The sequence below is a fragment of the Phyllosticta citribraziliensis genome, assembly GCF_038025025.1.
Source record: "Phyllosticta citribraziliensis strain CPC 17464 chromosome Unknown J3D65scaffold_5, whole genome shotgun sequence".
In the NCBI taxonomy this organism is placed as follows: Eukaryota; Fungi; Ascomycota; class Dothideomycetes; order Botryosphaeriales; family Phyllostictaceae; genus Phyllosticta; species Phyllosticta citribraziliensis.
Window position 1 is genome coordinate 1,228,417 of NW_027117342.1, and position 14,933 is coordinate 1,243,349.

Sequence of the window (14,933 nt, forward strand, 5' to 3'; positions counted from 1 at the left end):
TGAAGAGCCGACGTGCTGGAAAATCTTCGCCGAGCCACCCCGCCAACAACGACGTGCTTGGCTGCGACGCTAGTGGCCACATTGCGACTGGAGGTTTCTTTACACCGAAAGACCTGACAAGGATGACTCTCGATAACTAGCTCGCCGGCCAGAGTTGCCGTTTGCGTCAAACCGTTTAAGGTAGGTGGGCCCATGGCGCTTAGCTGTCGGTTCGCTTCGCACTGTGCTAAGCTTTTTCAACAACGGGAAGTGGTCCTGCAATACAGCACCTTAATCTGTCTATAGCAACCCTTTTGCCATGACCATTACCCACTCCGCCCGCCCACTCAAACTCCGAAGAGTCCGACTTATTGCAATGCCGTTCTTGGAAAAGCTTAACCCTCTAGTCTAGTTCATACAATGCGGACATGTCTTCCCCACCGCCACTTATGCTTCAGCACTGGCTTTCGGTGCTGAAATAGGGTAGTGATATCGTCCCTCGCTTGCACTTTCACGCTTCTCGCTCTTCGTTCTGGAATTTGGAAGGTAAGATGCGCTCTACCACTCTCTTTACGCTCGCTGCCTCGTCAGTGTCGTTCGCTGTTGGAATTTCTGGACCTGAATTCCATCAGCTCATCCCAAGAGAAGCTCAACTCAAAGCGGACGACCCCCTTCCAGGACCTCGACGGGGGAGCTTTGACCCCGTACCCCCCGAGCAGACTGAGGAGGAGAAGAGCCGTGCTGGCGAAATCAAGGACATGTTCAAGACCGCTTGGGATGGCTACTTCAAATATGCATTTCCTCGAGACGAGCTGAGACCTGCCAACAACTCGTTCCTCAACGAGTACAATGGATGGGCGTTGACACTGGTGGACGCGCTGGATACGGCGGCGCTGATGGGCTTTGACGACTTGGTTTCGACCAGCCTGGACTACATCCCGTCGATAAACTATTCGCGCGACTCCACCGACAAGGTGTGCAGCCTGTTCGAGACCAACATCCGCCATCTCGGTGGCCTGCTCGCAGCACATGAGCTCTTCACAGGCCCGTTGGCCAACCTCGCAACCAACGTAAGTCGACGACCTGGTCGCACTGTTGTTCGCACCGTCGAATTTGTCTTTCGCCATGATCGCCGCCACCCCGTATTCCACAAAGAGCTTATTAATGATCTACAAACTAACCTTAAATATTTTGGCTCCAGAAATCCGAGCAAGTCGCGGCGCTTTTGACCCAAGCCCAAGCCGTCGCCGACACGCTCAAGTTTGGCTTCGACACGCCCACCGGCATTCCGCAGAACAATTTGTACATTAATAACCGCTCGACGGACAATAGCACCGACAACAATATTGCGCAGGTCGGCACGCTGGTGCTTGAGTGGACCCGCCTCAGCGACAAGCTCGGCAAGGATGAATATGGCAAACTCGCGCAGAAGGGAGAGCAGTACATTCTCAAGCCGCAGCCGTCCAGTGGCGAGCCATATCCTGGCTTGGTTGGCATTGAGATCAACATTACGACCGGCAGGTTTACCAGGGGGTTGGGCGGCTGGGTTGGTGGCGTTGACAGCTTCTATGAGTATCTGATGAAGATGTGGATTTATGATCAAGACAGATTTTCCTTCTACAAGGACCGGTACGTTTCTCTATCCGGCTCTCAGACGACTCTTCTCGGAGTTTTCACCAAGTTCTAGAATTTTGAGCTAACCTGCCGGCAGATGGGTCACAGCCGTCGAGTCCTCCATCAAATATCTCGAGTCGCACCCCTCGTCGCGCCCCGACCTCACCTTCCTCGCACTCCATAACGAAACGCGCATCGTCGGCTACAGCCAACACCTCGCCTGCTTCGACGGCGGCAACTGGATCCTCGGCGGCCTCGCCCTCAAAGAGCCGCGCTACGTCGACTTCGGGCTGCAGCTCGTCGACGGCTGCGCCGCCATCTACAACGAAACAGAGACGGGCCTAGGGCCCAACATCTTCCGCTGGGATCCCGTCGGCACGCCTCCCGAGGCGACCAAGGTACCCGCCAACCAAACGTCCTTCTACCGGCGTGCAGGCTTCTGGATCGCGCAGCCCGGCTACGGGCTCGGGCCCGAGGTCGTCGAGAGCTTCTACCACGCGTGGCGCGCTACAGGCGACAAGAAGTACCAGGAGCTCATCTGGGGCGCGTTCCAGAGCATCAGGGAGTTCACCAAGGTCGGCAGCGGCTACAGCACCATTGAGGACGTTAACGGCAAGGTCGGCAGCGGCTATGGCAACTATCAGCCCTCTTTCTTCTTGGCCGAGACGCTCAAGTACATGTGGTTGGCGTTTACCCCGCAGAGCCCTGTCCACGTTAGCGGTGTTGAGGGCCCGGAGAGCCAGCAGTGGGTCTTCAATACTGAGGCCCATCCTGTCAAGGTGTTTAAGCCAAGGGATGGTGGACGCAGGCCCAAGAGAGACGTGCTCGAGGGATGATGGGCTTTCTGACGCATGCGTTTTGGGTGGTTATGATTGTATGTTCTAACGCTTGGACTTCGTGTCTGGTATATATTTTCTCATCGCCGTGGGAGCGCCAGGCGCGTCTGCGGTAATCAAAAAATTGTTTCTTTCCATGAACATACAGGCCTCTCTCGATTGTCAGTGAATCAGTCGCAATAGGAATGCCCACTGATGCGCTGATGTTGACGGGTTTTGAGAGATGGGACTTGCCCGAACGTTCTCGGGCAGACGCGCAAAAATGCTGGGCGGCAACGAAAGCATGTAAATCTTGGGTCTATAGAAGTGCTTGTCAGGAGGTTTTCGGCATTGACCCACACAGTCTCGAAGCGTTTGCTACATCTGTGCATGATGACTGGTCGACAGACAAGGTATTTGCCGCTAATTACTTGTCCTTCCTGGTTGTGTGATGAGAGCGTTGAACTGTTTGTAAGAATGAATAGATTTATAATTCAGACACCCTCCGTACGAAGCCTACAGCTCCACACGCTATGTGCTGTCCCTTGAAAAGGACTAAAAAATTACAAAAGCAAAGCGCAGAGGGGAAGTATAACCGACCATAGAGAGAAGAAAGGGGAGAAGCCGAAGCAACAAGAAGAGAATATGGCATTGGAAGCTGCTCCAAAAACAAACTCTTCCCGAGCGAGCGAGAACCTGAAAGTGGCCCACGGACCTGGTATACAACCAACCGACTCACACAAACTTTGTACAGATCCTGTCCCGAAACAAAGACGCCGCAGGTCAACTCCGCCTTACGCCGGTGTGGATATCTCGAACCAAAGATCAGTGGAAGGTGCAAATTCCTGGCAGGTGCAAACGGCAGTCAGACCTCGCTCTACCTAGGCGGCGTTGCTCTTGATTTGCCGCTCCTTTCTTTCGGCGGCGTCTCCCTCGACTTGCCGCTCCTCTCTCTCGGCGGCGTCTCCCTCGACTTGCCGCTCCTCTCCCTCGGCGGCGTTCTTGATTTGCCGCTTCTGCTGTCCATGGGTGGCGTCTTCGACTTGCTGCTCCGGCTGTCCATGGGCGGCGTTTTGGATTTCCCACTCCTTTCTCGCGGTGGCGTCTTGGAGTGCGTCACTGACCTGTCCTTCCTCCTCTTCGAATCCCGGGCCAAGAGGTTCCTCCTCCTTAAGTAGGTAAATTCTTCGCTCGCCATTCTCGCACCTTCCATCCGCGCTCTGATTTTGCGAAACGCAATGTCGCGACCAAAATTGGGGCTCCAGCTTTTGGGCTTCAGGTCGTTGTTGAATGGACTAAAGCCGCAATCGTCCGTGGCGCCAAGCTGGTCCACAGGAATGTAGATGCTTGCCTCGATGAGCAGGTCAGCGATCTCTTCAGGCTTCTCGACGTGTGGGGTGAGCGGGTTGATGACGCCGATAAAAGCGACGGGCCGCACGCCATCAAGTTCACGTGGCAGGTGTTTGCCGATCAGCCGAAAGAGGCGTTCCTGGTTCGGTTCCGATTTCATCTGCATCAGGAAGTAGCCCACCTTGATCCTGAGGAGCTTCGGCATGAGCGTGTAGTAAGACTGGAAGTCTGAGTGGCGCGTGTCGCAGTCGCCGCCCGGGCACGTGTGGAGCCCAATGTTACGGCGCTCGCGCGGCGTAAAGTGCGCCATCACGGCGTCGAGCAGCTCACAGAAGACGTCGATCAGATTTGGTGGTGATCCTGCTTGGCATGCGAATCGTCCTTCGGTAAAATCAATGGATACTCGGACGGCGCCGTATGCGAAGCAGCCCCGAATGTCCTTGACACACTCGCCAATGATGTCTTTAATAAACTGGTTCTTGGGGTAGCCGGGAACGTCGCCAACGTAGAGGAGGTACATCATGGATGGTGCTATGACTGCGGCTTTCATGGGCTTTGTCGCAAATCTCGTGGATGCTCGTAACATGTCGTAGGCGTACGTTTTGTAGCGAAATGGGCCGCGAAGAAGGCGTGGTAGAGTCCGGGTGTGGCCATCCTGGAAACTGAGGGTGAAGCAATGTTCATCCACAATGAGATTGGGGCTGAGTCCAGTTCCATTCAGGGTGCTATACAGTGGTCAGAAATGGGCATCCTGTTGATGTGATGAATCTTACTCGGTCACGGGATATGTGGCAAAGGAGCTGGCTCTCTGTTCCCCATCGCTAACATATTGCTGTCCACTTCTTTCAAGATTTTCTATTGTATCCCTGACAGCCGCATCTTGCGCTCTCATCAAAGTGTCTTTTGAGCAAAGACCGTGGTCGTAGTGGGCATAGGTTTGTTGGAGGTCTTGAATAGCGTTAGACCGATGTTTCCGGGAAAGGCAGGTATTTTTGCCTGTACGCTAGTCGCATTTCCGGGAAGTTTCAACTTACGCATCGGACGAGGCAGCGAACCCACGTTCTCAGTCGGTATGAGCATGTCGCCGTCTGACCACGTGCCGAGGAGGTCCGGGCAGCGCGTTCCTCATCACTTGGCTGTTGAAGCGGGCAGTCTTGTCGGCTGACTCTGACCGTTGCCAGCATTGGACTCTGGCGGTGTGATGGGATACGGCGCTACTGTGAGGTTGAAAGTTGGCGGGACACTCCCGCAGACCAGAGCACATTGTAATTGCTTCGTGGAGGGCATGGAGCTTGATATATTAGCTGGCCGGTGGTGGCATTTTTAAGGTCAGATGCGGGCCATCTTAACACCATACAAGGAGCGCGCGGCGCCAACGCGGGACGCCGGACGACATTCCGCTACGTCTAAAAACGGACCTGGAGCATAGCGCCCACGCGTGGGCGAGTCAAAGACCACGGGGACCCTGCTCGGAGGGCCTTTTTAACAGCCCCGTCGCTGGATTGCGCTTGAACATGGTGGTGGTTTCTGCATTTGACATGTACGTCATCAGAGCAAACAGGCTGGTTCGTATTCCGGAGCTTTTAAGCTGGTCAACCGGCTTGTGTGGAGCGGACCGAATCGTCGATATGGTCCTGCAATCACATTAATTTCAGTGGAACACTTCAGCGCGGAAAAAGCCGCCAGACGGGTTCCTGGATATCCATTGATGCGACGATTGATGTGACCAGGTCACCGGTATGGCATCCAAGACATGGACCGCAGGTATTTTGGGAGAGTGAGGGAAGAAAAGGGCCAGAAAACCGATGCGAAACCTGAGCGTCGTGGCAGAGTCAGCTCCCTGGGAAGAAAGTCTTCTAGAAAACGCCAAACCCTGCAGATGAGTTGACGTGAAGTCAGCTCGGCAACGCTCGGTAGTTGAGCACCAGAACATCCCCGCGCTCTCCGAAGCTTAAGACAGTGACGTGCACATGGCCTTTCTCCTCCTCCACCACCTACGGCACCACCCCGACTTTTCTGCAAATCCATTCTTCTCGCGCGATTGCCGCGATTCAATTGCAAACGCTGCTCGTTGAGTACGACTTTTTCAGCTGACGATGGCGACATTGTTGTTGCCGACGGCAAGACACGGAATGCGCCTCGCAAACGCTGCAGCTGGGCGTCAGGGCTTGGCTGAGGCGCTGTCAAACGACTGGAGGCCATTGAATTGATCCTCATGAGCGGCTAAACTATCGAGCCTTAGGCTGGGGGAGCCAAGCTGGATCATGCGAGGTCCATCTTTCGAGTCAGTCGTCGGCATCTCAACGAACCGCTATCACATGACACCGTCTTATCGTCTCTTTGCAGCCGTGTCTGTACCAAGATGACATCAATCAACCTATCCAAATCGATGGCGATGCTGATACGTCGGGTCTGTTGACGTCCAGACTTATTCCCTGCCCGACCTTATATCAATCACGTGTCGAGGTACAAAAGAGCCAGGGTCTTGAAAAACGCTCTGATTTATGTGTCCGCCGGCAAAGGAACAACAACGAATCGAGAAGCAGCCATGGCTTCTGTTTTCCTCCGGCATTCAAGATTGGTTTTCTTCGAATTACTTCCCTTCTCCACCAAAGTCAATAGCAAAACAGCCAAGAATTTCAACAGTCGAGCTTCCAAGCGGCCTTGATCCCCAGCTTCAACTACCTGTCAGGACTGTCTCACTCTCCTTGAGCTGAACGAACGCCAAGGTCCTGTCCCAAAGCTCCTCTTGCTTTCCTGGATCGTCGGCAATCTCGTCTGCCTTTGCAAGCTCGCTCCCGTTCATGTAAGAATCCTTGAAGTTTTCCCCGAGGTCATTCTCACCCAGATCCAGCGCCGCTCTGATGACGTCGGCCGCTGATTTGGTAGTCGTGCGCCACAGCCCATTTGGCTTTATGTGTGCCATCACTTGGTTGTAGGCCTGCATGATGGGTCCGCCGACGGCTCTGAGAAGGGCGGACGGCACTTTGGACAACAAATTTTGATGTATCATGGTGCCTGGGTTGACTGCCACGATCCAAATGTTGGACAGATCTGGATTCGCGTCGAGCCGCCTCCGCAAGGCGTGCCTATTTTGTGAGTCGGGATCTTGTTTGGCTTTTGAGGTGTGCATGCTTACATGAACATGACCAGGCAAAGCTTTGATCTACCATAGCGCCTCATGCCGTCGTTCTTCTCATCTCCCGACCGGACTGTTGACTGTGGTTTCGACATTTCGACATAGTCCCACGGCAGCTTTTGCGGCTCATGCTTCTGAATCCTCGTCGGCCAAGACTCGTAGTGCGTCTCACTTGATATGTGGATTATGCGGCCATGTTGTTTGTGGATGCTCCCCAGCAACATGAGGGTCAACAAGCAGTTTGCCAAGTAATTGACGCCAAATGCCGACTCAAATCCGTCATACGTCATTTTTCTTGACCCAAGCATCGAAAGTACTGCCGCATTGAGGATCAGAGCTCGGATGGGGGGCAACTCCCTCGCGGCGACCCGCGAGTTGACGTCGATGGCGAAAGCTCGAACGGAGTCCAAACGGCTCAAGTCGAGCTCGATGAGGCTCACATACTTGTTGCCCGATTTCTCCGCGATGAGGTCGCGCAATGGCTGAGCGTTTTGTGCGGACGACGACCGAACTGTGAAGAGACAGGTGAAGGGCTCCGGACACTGGAGAAGTTTGTCTGCAATGGCGAATCCAAGACCTCCAGCTGCCCCTGTCACGATGACCGTACCCGGTCCATCGGAGGTCACCTCGTGGGGAGGTATGATTGAATCTTGACGAGTTTGCATGCTGCTCCGTTGTGTTTGAACCGAGACCAAGAGTTGCAGAGAAAAGAGGTAGTGGCTCTGGCCACAGCCGGTCTTTTCAAGGTTTACGAAGCAAGCTTCAACCGGATGGTTTTCCGTGCCAACCCGCGCCAAATTGGAGAGGCTTAACAACGGCACAGCAAGTGTCGTTCGGCAATTAATCAGCAGGCCTCTTTGCAGAGCTGATCAGGGAAAATTGAGCTGCCTCCTCGACTACTCGGATAGATGTGAATCCGGCTTTCCGTCTTGGGTATCGTCAGTCAATCTAGGGTGTTGCTACGTAGGCAGCTAAATGAGGAAGTTTATGCGCCGGGCCGACCATTTTTCGCATCATAACCTTATTACGGCCACGCCTTACCCTTGTAGGCTAGAAGATTACGATCTTTGGAGCTGGATCCTCGTACTCGCAGGTATAACACGAAAAATATTTGCTAGCCTCCAGCTGCGGTATATTCACTCCAATCACAAGGGCAACTATTCGCGAAAGGACGACTGCACGGTTTGGCACCAGAGCGTCCGGCTTGTGGCGCAGCAGGAGAGACAGGTCTTCAAGAGTTTATGATCCAAGAGATCCTTGGCAACGGCAAGCCCAGATGCTATCTCCAAAAAGGTTAGTTCCAGGGACGTCTTGAGCAAAAACGATCTAAGACAGGTGCGGTGATCGACGTCAATCGGCCCAGAGTTCCTCATAAGCTTAGATGTCGATCAAAATTGGCTTTAAATTCACCAATGTCCATTTATTCAACTCCGTGGACTTTTGGATATTCGACAAGAAGAGCACCGGACTCCGGAAATGCCCAATGTTGCAAACAAGATTGCTAAGAACTTCCCCTCTTCCTCAAAGTCTGCACTACAATCGCAGCAGCAACGAAAGCACCGGCCGCAAGCAAGAAAACACCTCCAAACACTTGAGCCTTGACGAAGCTCTTGGTCCCGGTATTCACAAGAGCACCGGCCGACGGGTTCCCAGCCAAGAGCCCAAAGGCACCGAGTCCGAACGACATTCCGATACGAGTTCCAAGCTGCCTTGGATCCTTCGTGATTGATGCCAAAGAAAGAGGTGAAACAGAAAGGACGGCCCCAGAAGTGAAGCCGTAGAAAAAGGCGAACGCAATGCACTCTCTGATAGTGGTGACTGATATCCAGGCCAAGCAGGTGATGCCCGACAACATGCCAGCCACGAGGAACATGTTGATGGGTCCGAGATATGTCGCAAGTCCGCCACCCATCAAAAGACGACCAACCGTCGAACCGGCGTTCAAGATTGGAATAAGATAAAACATGATCGTCGCGTCGGCATTCAGCTTGACCTGAGCGAAGAGCTGGACCACGTAAAAAGGAACAAAGAGACCAACAATGCCTACGACGCTGGCCGATGTCAGGAGAGAGTAGACTGGGTCGCGGAAGTGCGACAAGTCGACAAGACTTCGCGTTGGTCCTTGACCGACGAAAGACGGTTTTCGCATGACGAGACACGGCACAGACATTACGACGAGGCTAATGAAGCCCATGATTCGAACAGCCCAGCCGAAGCCAATCTTTGGTTGGAGTTCGTGGAAGACGATTGGGTATATCACGCCCCCTGGAGTCAAAGTCAGCGGACGGACACGAAGATTTAGCCACATAACGTGCCTATTCCACTGCCGAGGGACGCAAGCGCCATCGCCATCGCCCGCCTGGAGGTAAAGTATGCCGGTACAACGGCGAGGCTGTTGGTGAACACCAGTCCGCTGCCGATTCCGACGGCGACTCCTTGAGACAGCATCAATTGCCAGTATGTGGTTGCGGCGCTCATGGTCATGATTCCAAGAACCAACAAGGCAGTCCCAAAGCAATTCAGCGCATGCATGTGTCCCTTGTCGTACAGCGGGCCTGACAAGATTCCGATGAACATCATGAGAAAGCTTTGGAGCGAGCCTATCCACGCGATGTCGGATGTCGAGTAAGTGGGCAACAGCCTGAGCTTGTAATAAGCCTCAAAAACTCCGAAAGCCTGGATGATACCCCTGTCGAAAAACGTGTTAGCCTCGTGGTTTACATTTCTTGGTATCCAGTGACAACATCTACAATAGGTGTACAAAGCTTTTGTCTTACCATGTCCCGAAATACAGACAAAAGGCTCCCAAAACCTGCAACCACGCCCTCAGGCCTCTGTTTGGAGGCACCCAGGCGGCTGATTGGGCCTGGTTTTTCTTCTCAGTGATGTTGCTTCCGCCCGGACTTGACGGCGAGGTGGGCTCCTCGGGGTAAATCGACGCTTGAGACATGTCTGCGCTTTTGCTCCGGAAAAAGAAACGCGAAAACGCTTTTGAGGAGGAACGGACGACGAGGCCTTTCAAATACCTCCTTGACAGCGCGGAAGCGGGAAAGTACCATTTTTCAAACAAGCCTCCGTCTCTTCACGATCAGCGGATCGACGGTTGTGCAAGGCTCGAGCAGCGAGGTAGAGTGGGTGGTGGGTGGTGACAATGCAGCCGCCCATGATTGCCTGCGTGCCTCTTCGCATCCAGATTTAGTACAGGCGCCACGGTTGTAATTGTGCGCCGTGGGCCCCCAGCGGCGGGGAGGGGAGGGGAACGGGATGCACGAGACACCAAAGTGGCTTGCTCGAGCGAGGTCGTGATGGAGACGACCATCCATCTCGCAGAGCCACCACCCACAGAGCCTTTGATGGGGCTATTGTTCGCCCGCACACAACATGGCGGGGCCGTTAAGGGCACCAGCCAGCTGGGACTGCGGTCCGGCACCGTGTCTTGGAGCTTACCAGAAACACGCAGACGGAAGCTGAGGCAAGCGGTGGCTGTCCTTTCCTCCCACCTCAGCCTCGCTGTCACTTCTATCAGGTCGCCTCTACCCTCCTGGACGACGAGATTGCGCAGCCGGCGGCAGCGCTGACCCTGGGTGCTGGGACGTGATACGCGGTAGAGGCAGCGGGATGTGGTGGCACGACGCGACTCTTTGCTTTCCAAGGGCGACAATGCTGCGTGTGAGACGCGCCCTGCCCTGCCCTTTATGCTGACACGACGCATCGGGCACACCCGAGTTGGAGGTGGGGTCCGCTCGCAGTCTTAGCAAATCCTGAGCCATTGGTCCACCGTGAACGCGAGAGAGACGCGCAGCACGCATGCTACGAGCTGCTGGGCTGCTTTGGGGACATGGTCAGCACCGCACCAGCATCAGCAGCATTATCAGTTCCAACCTTGGGGATCGGCGTCTATCAATATCCACGGCCTTGGGTCGCAGCCCGCGAGCACGAAGAGGGGCCGCCGGCAGACTGCTGCTGCTGCTGCTGCTGCGACGACGGCAGCAGGTACGGACGGGAGAGGTAACGCTACACATGAGTATTTTTTCGCTTGACAGAAGTCGACAATGAAGCGAGTCGGAGAAAGCGATCTCTTGGCCGGCACGGCGCGACCCAGCATCTGGCGGCATGCCGTTTCCTGAAGGCAGACAGGCAAGCAGGCAGGCAGGCAAGCATTCAGGCATTTTCCAGCATGGCGCTCATGACCAGACAAACGAGAGCGTAGCCATGCGCAGCTTCAGTTGGGTGGCCCTCCGCGTGATGACGGGACTTGGTCCTGGCCAGTAAGTCGACGGCAGGGTCGCTGCAGCAAATGGAATTTTGGCTAGCTTTGATGCATGCGCAGATCCGCGAGCCTTTCTTTTCCCCTCTCCGCTCTCCATTCGCCTCTGCGCCGCCCCCGGCAGCCAGCCATGAGCATGCAACACCTCTCTTGTCACCTGCACGTCCCGAAGCGAAAGCCTCGCGCGCCGCCAGCCACGACAGGGGTGTGGTCCATCTTTCGCCTGGATGCTCGACAACCACCACCACCACCACCACCTCATGATGACAGAACGCAGCGCCTCTGCCATGTGAAATCTCTTGCCGACGTATCCGGGCGTGGAAAAATCAAAGTAAAGCCCGACCTGACTTGAAGAACTATGCTTTCAAAAAATCAGCAAATGTCGACTGCAGATGGGGAGTCAATGACGCGAAATCGACCAAACAAAGCCCGCATGTGCAACCATCCAAGCCAATACAGTACACCCCCCACACTGCAAACTCCCCGACTGCATATGGTCCGCGAATGGACGCCAGCGGAGATCATGATCAGCGAGCACATGCAACACCAAAAGAGGGCCAAGAAGAGAGAGGCGACGAAACGAGACGAGACGCAGCGATATGCAGTAACTAAGCGCCCGGCGACGGTGGGCCCCGTACATGAAGCTAGCAACTGCAAGGAAAGGTTCCGAACGACCCGGGACCCCATGCATTACATGCGCGCGGCGCAGCAGCAGGAAAGCAATAAACGTAAACCCCAAAAATCCAATGCTGCAAAATGACAACTATCCTCCGGACCGGACCGCGTTAGAAGCATGGATGTCCCATGTATTGGTATCGAAAATGCTTCAAGGTATCCTCCCGCTCTTGATGCAGTGTGACGAAGGAGAATCTCAAAGACAGGTGCACGCGTGTAATGCTTCTTGAGCAACAAATCAAAGAACAGGCCCAATCGTGCAGGACAAACTGCTTGACCGACCGGGCAAGGCCGGATAATCGGCCGGACAGACGAACCCAAAGACGATACGAATATCAGACGAGATGTCTGATACTACTGGCGCCGCCTCCTCTTCCTCTGCTTCTAATCTTCGTCGTTCGTAAGCGCAACCTTGACGCCGTTTGCGGAGCTCAGGCTGATCGTGACCATTTCGGTCCAGGGAAGCGCATCCCTGGGCTGCAGGCGCGCAAACTCCTGCACCAGGCGAATTAAGACGTACGACGCCTCCGTAAGCGCATATTGCTGGCCCAGACATATCCGGGGCCCGCCGTTGAAGGGGAGGTAATCCTGTGCGGTGGCCAAGGCGGGTCAGCTATAATGCACCAACGACTGACGAGTTGAGGGGTGGTTTGTTCCGTTTGTGATGGGTGGAGTGGAAAGTATGGGGGAGCAAGAGGCAGAATGTCCTGGTGACTTACCCATGCGTGTCGTCGTCCCTCCCAGCGCCCCGGTCGAAACTCTTCGGCATCCTCGCCCCACAGATCTTTCCGACGGTGCATGGCGTAGACGGCGTAGCTCACTGTGCAGCCCTTTGGCACTAATAGGGGTTCATCTCCGTTGAGACCGCCGCCGCGCGGGAGCACCGTGTCGCGCACTGCCAGGCGCGTGTTGGTAGGGATGGGCGGCCATAAACGTAAGGCTGATTGATCGTCAGTGGATCCTTCTCGCCACAGCTTGCGAGCGGCTTTGCTCGATTTGTCGTTGCTCACTCACCTTCTTGCAGGCAATACTTGACATGCTTCATGCTGCGGAGCTGCTCATACGATGGCGGTTTCCCTGCGAGGGAGCTCGTCTCCTCGCGTAACTTTTGCCAATCATCGGGACTTCTAGCCAACGCAAAGAACAGGTTGCTCAGGAGGCCGGCCGTCGTATCTCTTCCAGCGATGAGGACGTTGAGTAGTTCATCCCGGATCTTGGCCTTGTCGTCTGTTGCCTGGGCCAACATCTTGAGGAAAAAGTTTCGAGGGGCACCTTCTTCGACCTCTTCCGGATCTTTCAGATGTGGACTCTGCTTGAGTGCGACGGCTTGTTCGACAAACCTCCCAACGTAGTCCCGGCAGATCTTGTAGGCATTCTGCGCTTTGGGGTTTCTCCTGAAGCCCCTCAGGGGCCCAAGGCGGAATTGAATGGCGATTTCGCCCAGGGCGTAGTCAAAGGCGTCTTCGAAGGTGCGATCGAACTCGCTGTTCTCGCTCAAGCTGTGCACCGAATGTCCAAACAAGAAGTGAGTCGCCGAGTCAAGCGTGAAGCGGAAAAAGAGCTTTTGCAAATCGACGGTTGAGCCGTCCCGCGGTATCAGTCTCAGGAGGTCTCGCATGTGGTGCTCAAACGTTTGAATGTCTGCGACCTGATCTTTGCAAAAGTTTGGCCGCAAAAGACTGCGCGAGTGGCTCCATTCTTGTCCATCAAGTGTGAATATTCCGTTTCCAAGCATAGGCCCCATGATAGGTGGGCGTTCACCCAGGGAGAAGTCGTTGAACCGGAGGGACAGGATCGTTTTGATATTCTCGGGCTCGATTGTCATGATGAAAGTCTTTGCTGGGGTGTGGACGCTGTAGGTATTGCCGACGTTTCGATAACGCCATGTCAATGTCTCCAGGTATTTCTTCTCTCGTGAAGCTTTGATGCTCGACCAGGTAAAGTCAAGGGGAAGTATCGGAATCTTAGAGGGATACTGGCATCGAATCGGTCGACATTCGTTTTGTGCGATGAATATCCTGCGTGCTCGGCGTCTTGAAATGTATGAAGATAATGTGAATATGACAAACAGAACAAAAGCTCCTGCGTAAACGAATCTTCTTCCAAGCAGCCAGGGGGCAATTGCTACAGTGAGTGAGTTTTCCATTTTTGATTATGGGAGGATTAGAGACTCAAGCCACAAAGGCGTGTCCGGAGGTCGTGGAAATTTAAAAGATACCCACACAACTCGGCTTGAAGTGTGGCCAAAAGCAGGCGCACTCACACTGGACGATATCTCATTATGCGTGGCTCGGCTGCGGTGGAGGAGGGTCATGGCAGGGGGGGCTGCATCGCGCGCATAATCCGCAGCCATTGCTCGGCAAAGGCGGCTGACTCTTACGCATGTTCGCGAGAGTGGCGCTCCTGAGCCCCAAATTCGGAGTCAGAACGGGGTGTCGTCAGATTCGTCTGTGCGACCAACTCAACGAAGTCCGCGTCCTGGCCATTGACACCAACGTCATACGTCGCGGGGCGCCCGACCAAAATACCTCCCAGCTCTGTTCGGAGAACCCGCATGTACTGGATTTCTAATAGTGAACTTGGGGCCCGGGAGCTGTGCCGCAGACGACCAGACTCAATATTCGTGTACTTGAGTTCCTCATGAAGTTTTCGCAAGCCACCCGAATGTGCTTTTCATGTGTCGTGTCTCGTTGACTTGCCGCGTGAACAGATTTTGATCTTGACACACTCGTGGATAAAAGCCAGACGTTGACGCCGGTAGGCAGAGAAAAACAATCTTGCCTACTGATTTCAGCCACGGTGCTACGACGTCTCCGCTCGTCGAAGTGATCACCCAACCATTTGTTCAGATGATCTTTCCCGTCTTTATTCCTGTACGAGAGTGCACCCACTTGGAGCAGTCTTTAGTCCGAGTTTGATGTCCAGATTAAGAACCGTGGATGGATGGCCCCAAGAGAGCCACCGGCTTAGCCCTGAATTGGCGGAGGCCTCAGTGTCACAGCCATGAGATTAGCTTAGGACTGGAGTTGAGGTCCAAAATAGCCGTTTTTGTTGCCTAATTTGGGCAAGGCAGAGCTTCAATTACTGTTCCACA

General features: G+C 54.4%; 7 protein-coding genes across 7 annotated transcripts; 1 reads left to right on the top strand and 6 right to left on the bottom strand.

Annotated features, from left to right (window-relative positions):
• The first annotated feature begins 114 nt into the window (after positions 1 to 114).
• Positions 115 to 2,542, top strand: J3D65DRAFT_622033 (glycoside hydrolase). The gene is made up of 3 exons (XM_066800023.1): positions 115 to 1,049; positions 1,181 to 1,608; positions 1,691 to 2,542. Exons 1-3 carry the CDS (start codon positions 531 to 533, stop codon positions 2,427 to 2,429), a joined length of 1,686 nt encoding a protein of 561 aa, XP_066656134.1. The 5' UTR covers positions 115 to 530; the 3' UTR covers positions 2,430 to 2,542.
• Positions 2,543 to 3,172: 630 nt separating this feature from the next.
• Positions 3,173 to 5,094, bottom strand: J3D65DRAFT_328563 (uncharacterized protein). The gene is made up of 3 exons (XM_066795403.1): positions 4,793 to 5,094; positions 4,532 to 4,706; positions 3,173 to 4,483 (listed from the first exon to the last, which is right to left on the bottom strand). The coding sequence occupies exons 1-3, from the start codon at positions 4,836 to 4,838 to the stop codon at positions 3,286 to 3,288; spliced, it is 1,419 nt and encodes a 472-aa protein (XP_066656135.1). The 5' UTR covers positions 4,839 to 5,094; the 3' UTR covers positions 3,173 to 3,285.
• A 1,341-nt stretch (positions 5,095 to 6,435) lies between these two features.
• On the bottom strand, positions 6,436 to 7,601 carry J3D65DRAFT_587975 (oxidoreductase; the record flags this gene model as incomplete). The annotated part of the gene is made up of 2 exons (XM_066797773.1): positions 6,898 to 7,601; positions 6,436 to 6,847 (listed from the first exon to the last, which is right to left on the bottom strand). Exons 1-2 carry the CDS (start codon positions 7,560 to 7,562, stop codon positions 6,436 to 6,438), a joined length of 1,077 nt encoding a protein of 358 aa, XP_066656136.1. The 5' UTR covers positions 7,563 to 7,601.
• Positions 7,602 to 7,980: 379 nt separating this feature from the next.
• Positions 7,981 to 10,293, bottom strand: J3D65DRAFT_328560 (major facilitator superfamily domain-containing protein). The gene is made up of 3 exons (XM_066795402.1): positions 9,675 to 10,293; positions 9,213 to 9,586; positions 7,981 to 9,162 (listed from the first exon to the last, which is right to left on the bottom strand). Exons 1-3 carry the CDS (start codon positions 9,845 to 9,847, stop codon positions 8,399 to 8,401), a joined length of 1,311 nt encoding a protein of 436 aa, XP_066656137.1. The 5' UTR covers positions 9,848 to 10,293; the 3' UTR covers positions 7,981 to 8,398.
• J3D65DRAFT_328585 (uncharacterized protein) lies at positions 10,006 to 11,294 on the bottom strand. The gene is made up of 3 exons (XM_066795404.1): positions 10,780 to 11,294; positions 10,345 to 10,725; positions 10,006 to 10,078 (listed from the first exon to the last, which is right to left on the bottom strand). The coding sequence occupies exons 1-2, from the start codon at positions 11,064 to 11,066 to the stop codon at positions 10,431 to 10,433; spliced, it is 582 nt and encodes a 193-aa protein (XP_066656138.1). The 5' UTR covers positions 11,067 to 11,294; the 3' UTR covers positions 10,006 to 10,078; positions 10,345 to 10,430.
• Positions 10,837 to 11,835, bottom strand: J3D65DRAFT_622049 (uncharacterized protein). The gene has a single exon (XM_066800024.1). It carries the CDS (start codon positions 11,451 to 11,453, stop codon positions 11,082 to 11,084), a length of 372 nt encoding a protein of 123 aa, XP_066656139.1. The 5' UTR covers positions 11,454 to 11,835; the 3' UTR covers positions 10,837 to 11,081.
• A 238-nt stretch (positions 11,836 to 12,073) lies between these two features.
• Positions 12,074 to 14,100, bottom strand: J3D65DRAFT_328557 (cytochrome P450). The gene is made up of 3 exons (XM_066795401.1): positions 12,854 to 14,100; positions 12,559 to 12,779; positions 12,074 to 12,427 (listed from the first exon to the last, which is right to left on the bottom strand). Exons 1-3 carry the CDS (start codon positions 13,983 to 13,985, stop codon positions 12,224 to 12,226), a joined length of 1,557 nt encoding a protein of 518 aa, XP_066656140.1. The 5' UTR covers positions 13,986 to 14,100; the 3' UTR covers positions 12,074 to 12,223.
• Positions 14,101 to 14,933: the final 833 nt, after the last annotated feature.

Coding starts and splice junctions, on each gene's coding strand:
- J3D65DRAFT_622033 (XM_066800023.1), top strand. CDS start 531: ATGCGCTCTACCACTCTCTTTACGCTCGCTGCCTCGTCAGTGTCGTTC. Junction 1,050..1,180: donor TGGCCAACCTCGCAACCAAC/GTAAGTCGACGA, acceptor TTTTGGCTCCAG/AAATCCGAGCAAGTCGCGGC. Junction 1,609..1,690: donor TTTTCCTTCTACAAGGACCG/GTACGTTTCTCT, acceptor ACCTGCCGGCAG/ATGGGTCACAGCCGTCGAGT.
- J3D65DRAFT_328563 (XM_066795403.1), bottom strand. CDS start 4,838: ATGCTCATACCGACTGAGAACGTGGGTTCGCTGCCTCGTCCGATGC. Junction 4,707..4,792: donor TTCGCTGCCTCGTCCGATGC/GTAAGTTGAAAC, acceptor ACGCTATTCAAG/ACCTCCAACAAACCTATGCC. Junction 4,484..4,531: donor GCCACATATCCCGTGACCGA/GTAAGATTCATC, acceptor ACCACTGTATAG/CACCCTGAATGGAACTGGAC.
- J3D65DRAFT_328560 (XM_066795402.1), bottom strand. CDS start 9,847: ATGTCTCAAGCGTCGATTTACCCCGAGGAGCCCACCTCGCCGTCAAGT. Junction 9,587..9,674: donor TGTCTGTATTTCGGGACATG/GTAAGACAAAAG, acceptor GTTTTTCGACAG/GGGTATCATCCAGGCTTTCG. Junction 9,163..9,212: donor GTCCCTCGGCAGTGGAATAG/GCACGTTATGTG, acceptor CTTTGACTCCAG/GGGGCGTGATATACCCAATC.
- J3D65DRAFT_328585 (XM_066795404.1), bottom strand. CDS start 11,066: ATGCCTGAATGCTTGCCTGCCTGCCTGCTTGCCTGTCTGCCTTCAGGA. Junction 10,726..10,779: donor GATAGACGCCGATCCCCAAG/GTTGGAACTGAT, acceptor ATGTCCCCAAAG/CAGCCCAGCAGCTCGTAGCA.
- J3D65DRAFT_622049 (XM_066800024.1), bottom strand. CDS start 11,453: ATGGCAGAGGCGCTGCGTTCTGTCATCATGAGGTGGTGGTGGTGGTGG.
- J3D65DRAFT_328557 (XM_066795401.1), bottom strand. CDS start 13,985: ATGGAAAACTCACTCACTGTAGCAATTGCCCCCTGGCTGCTTGGAAGA. Junction 12,780..12,853: donor CAAGTATTGCCTGCAAGAAG/GTGAGTGAGCAA, acceptor ACGATCAATCAG/CCTTACGTTTATGGCCGCCC. Junction 12,428..12,558: donor AGGGACGACGACACGCATGG/GTAAGTCACCAG, acceptor GCCACCGCACAG/GATTACCTCCCCTTCAACGG.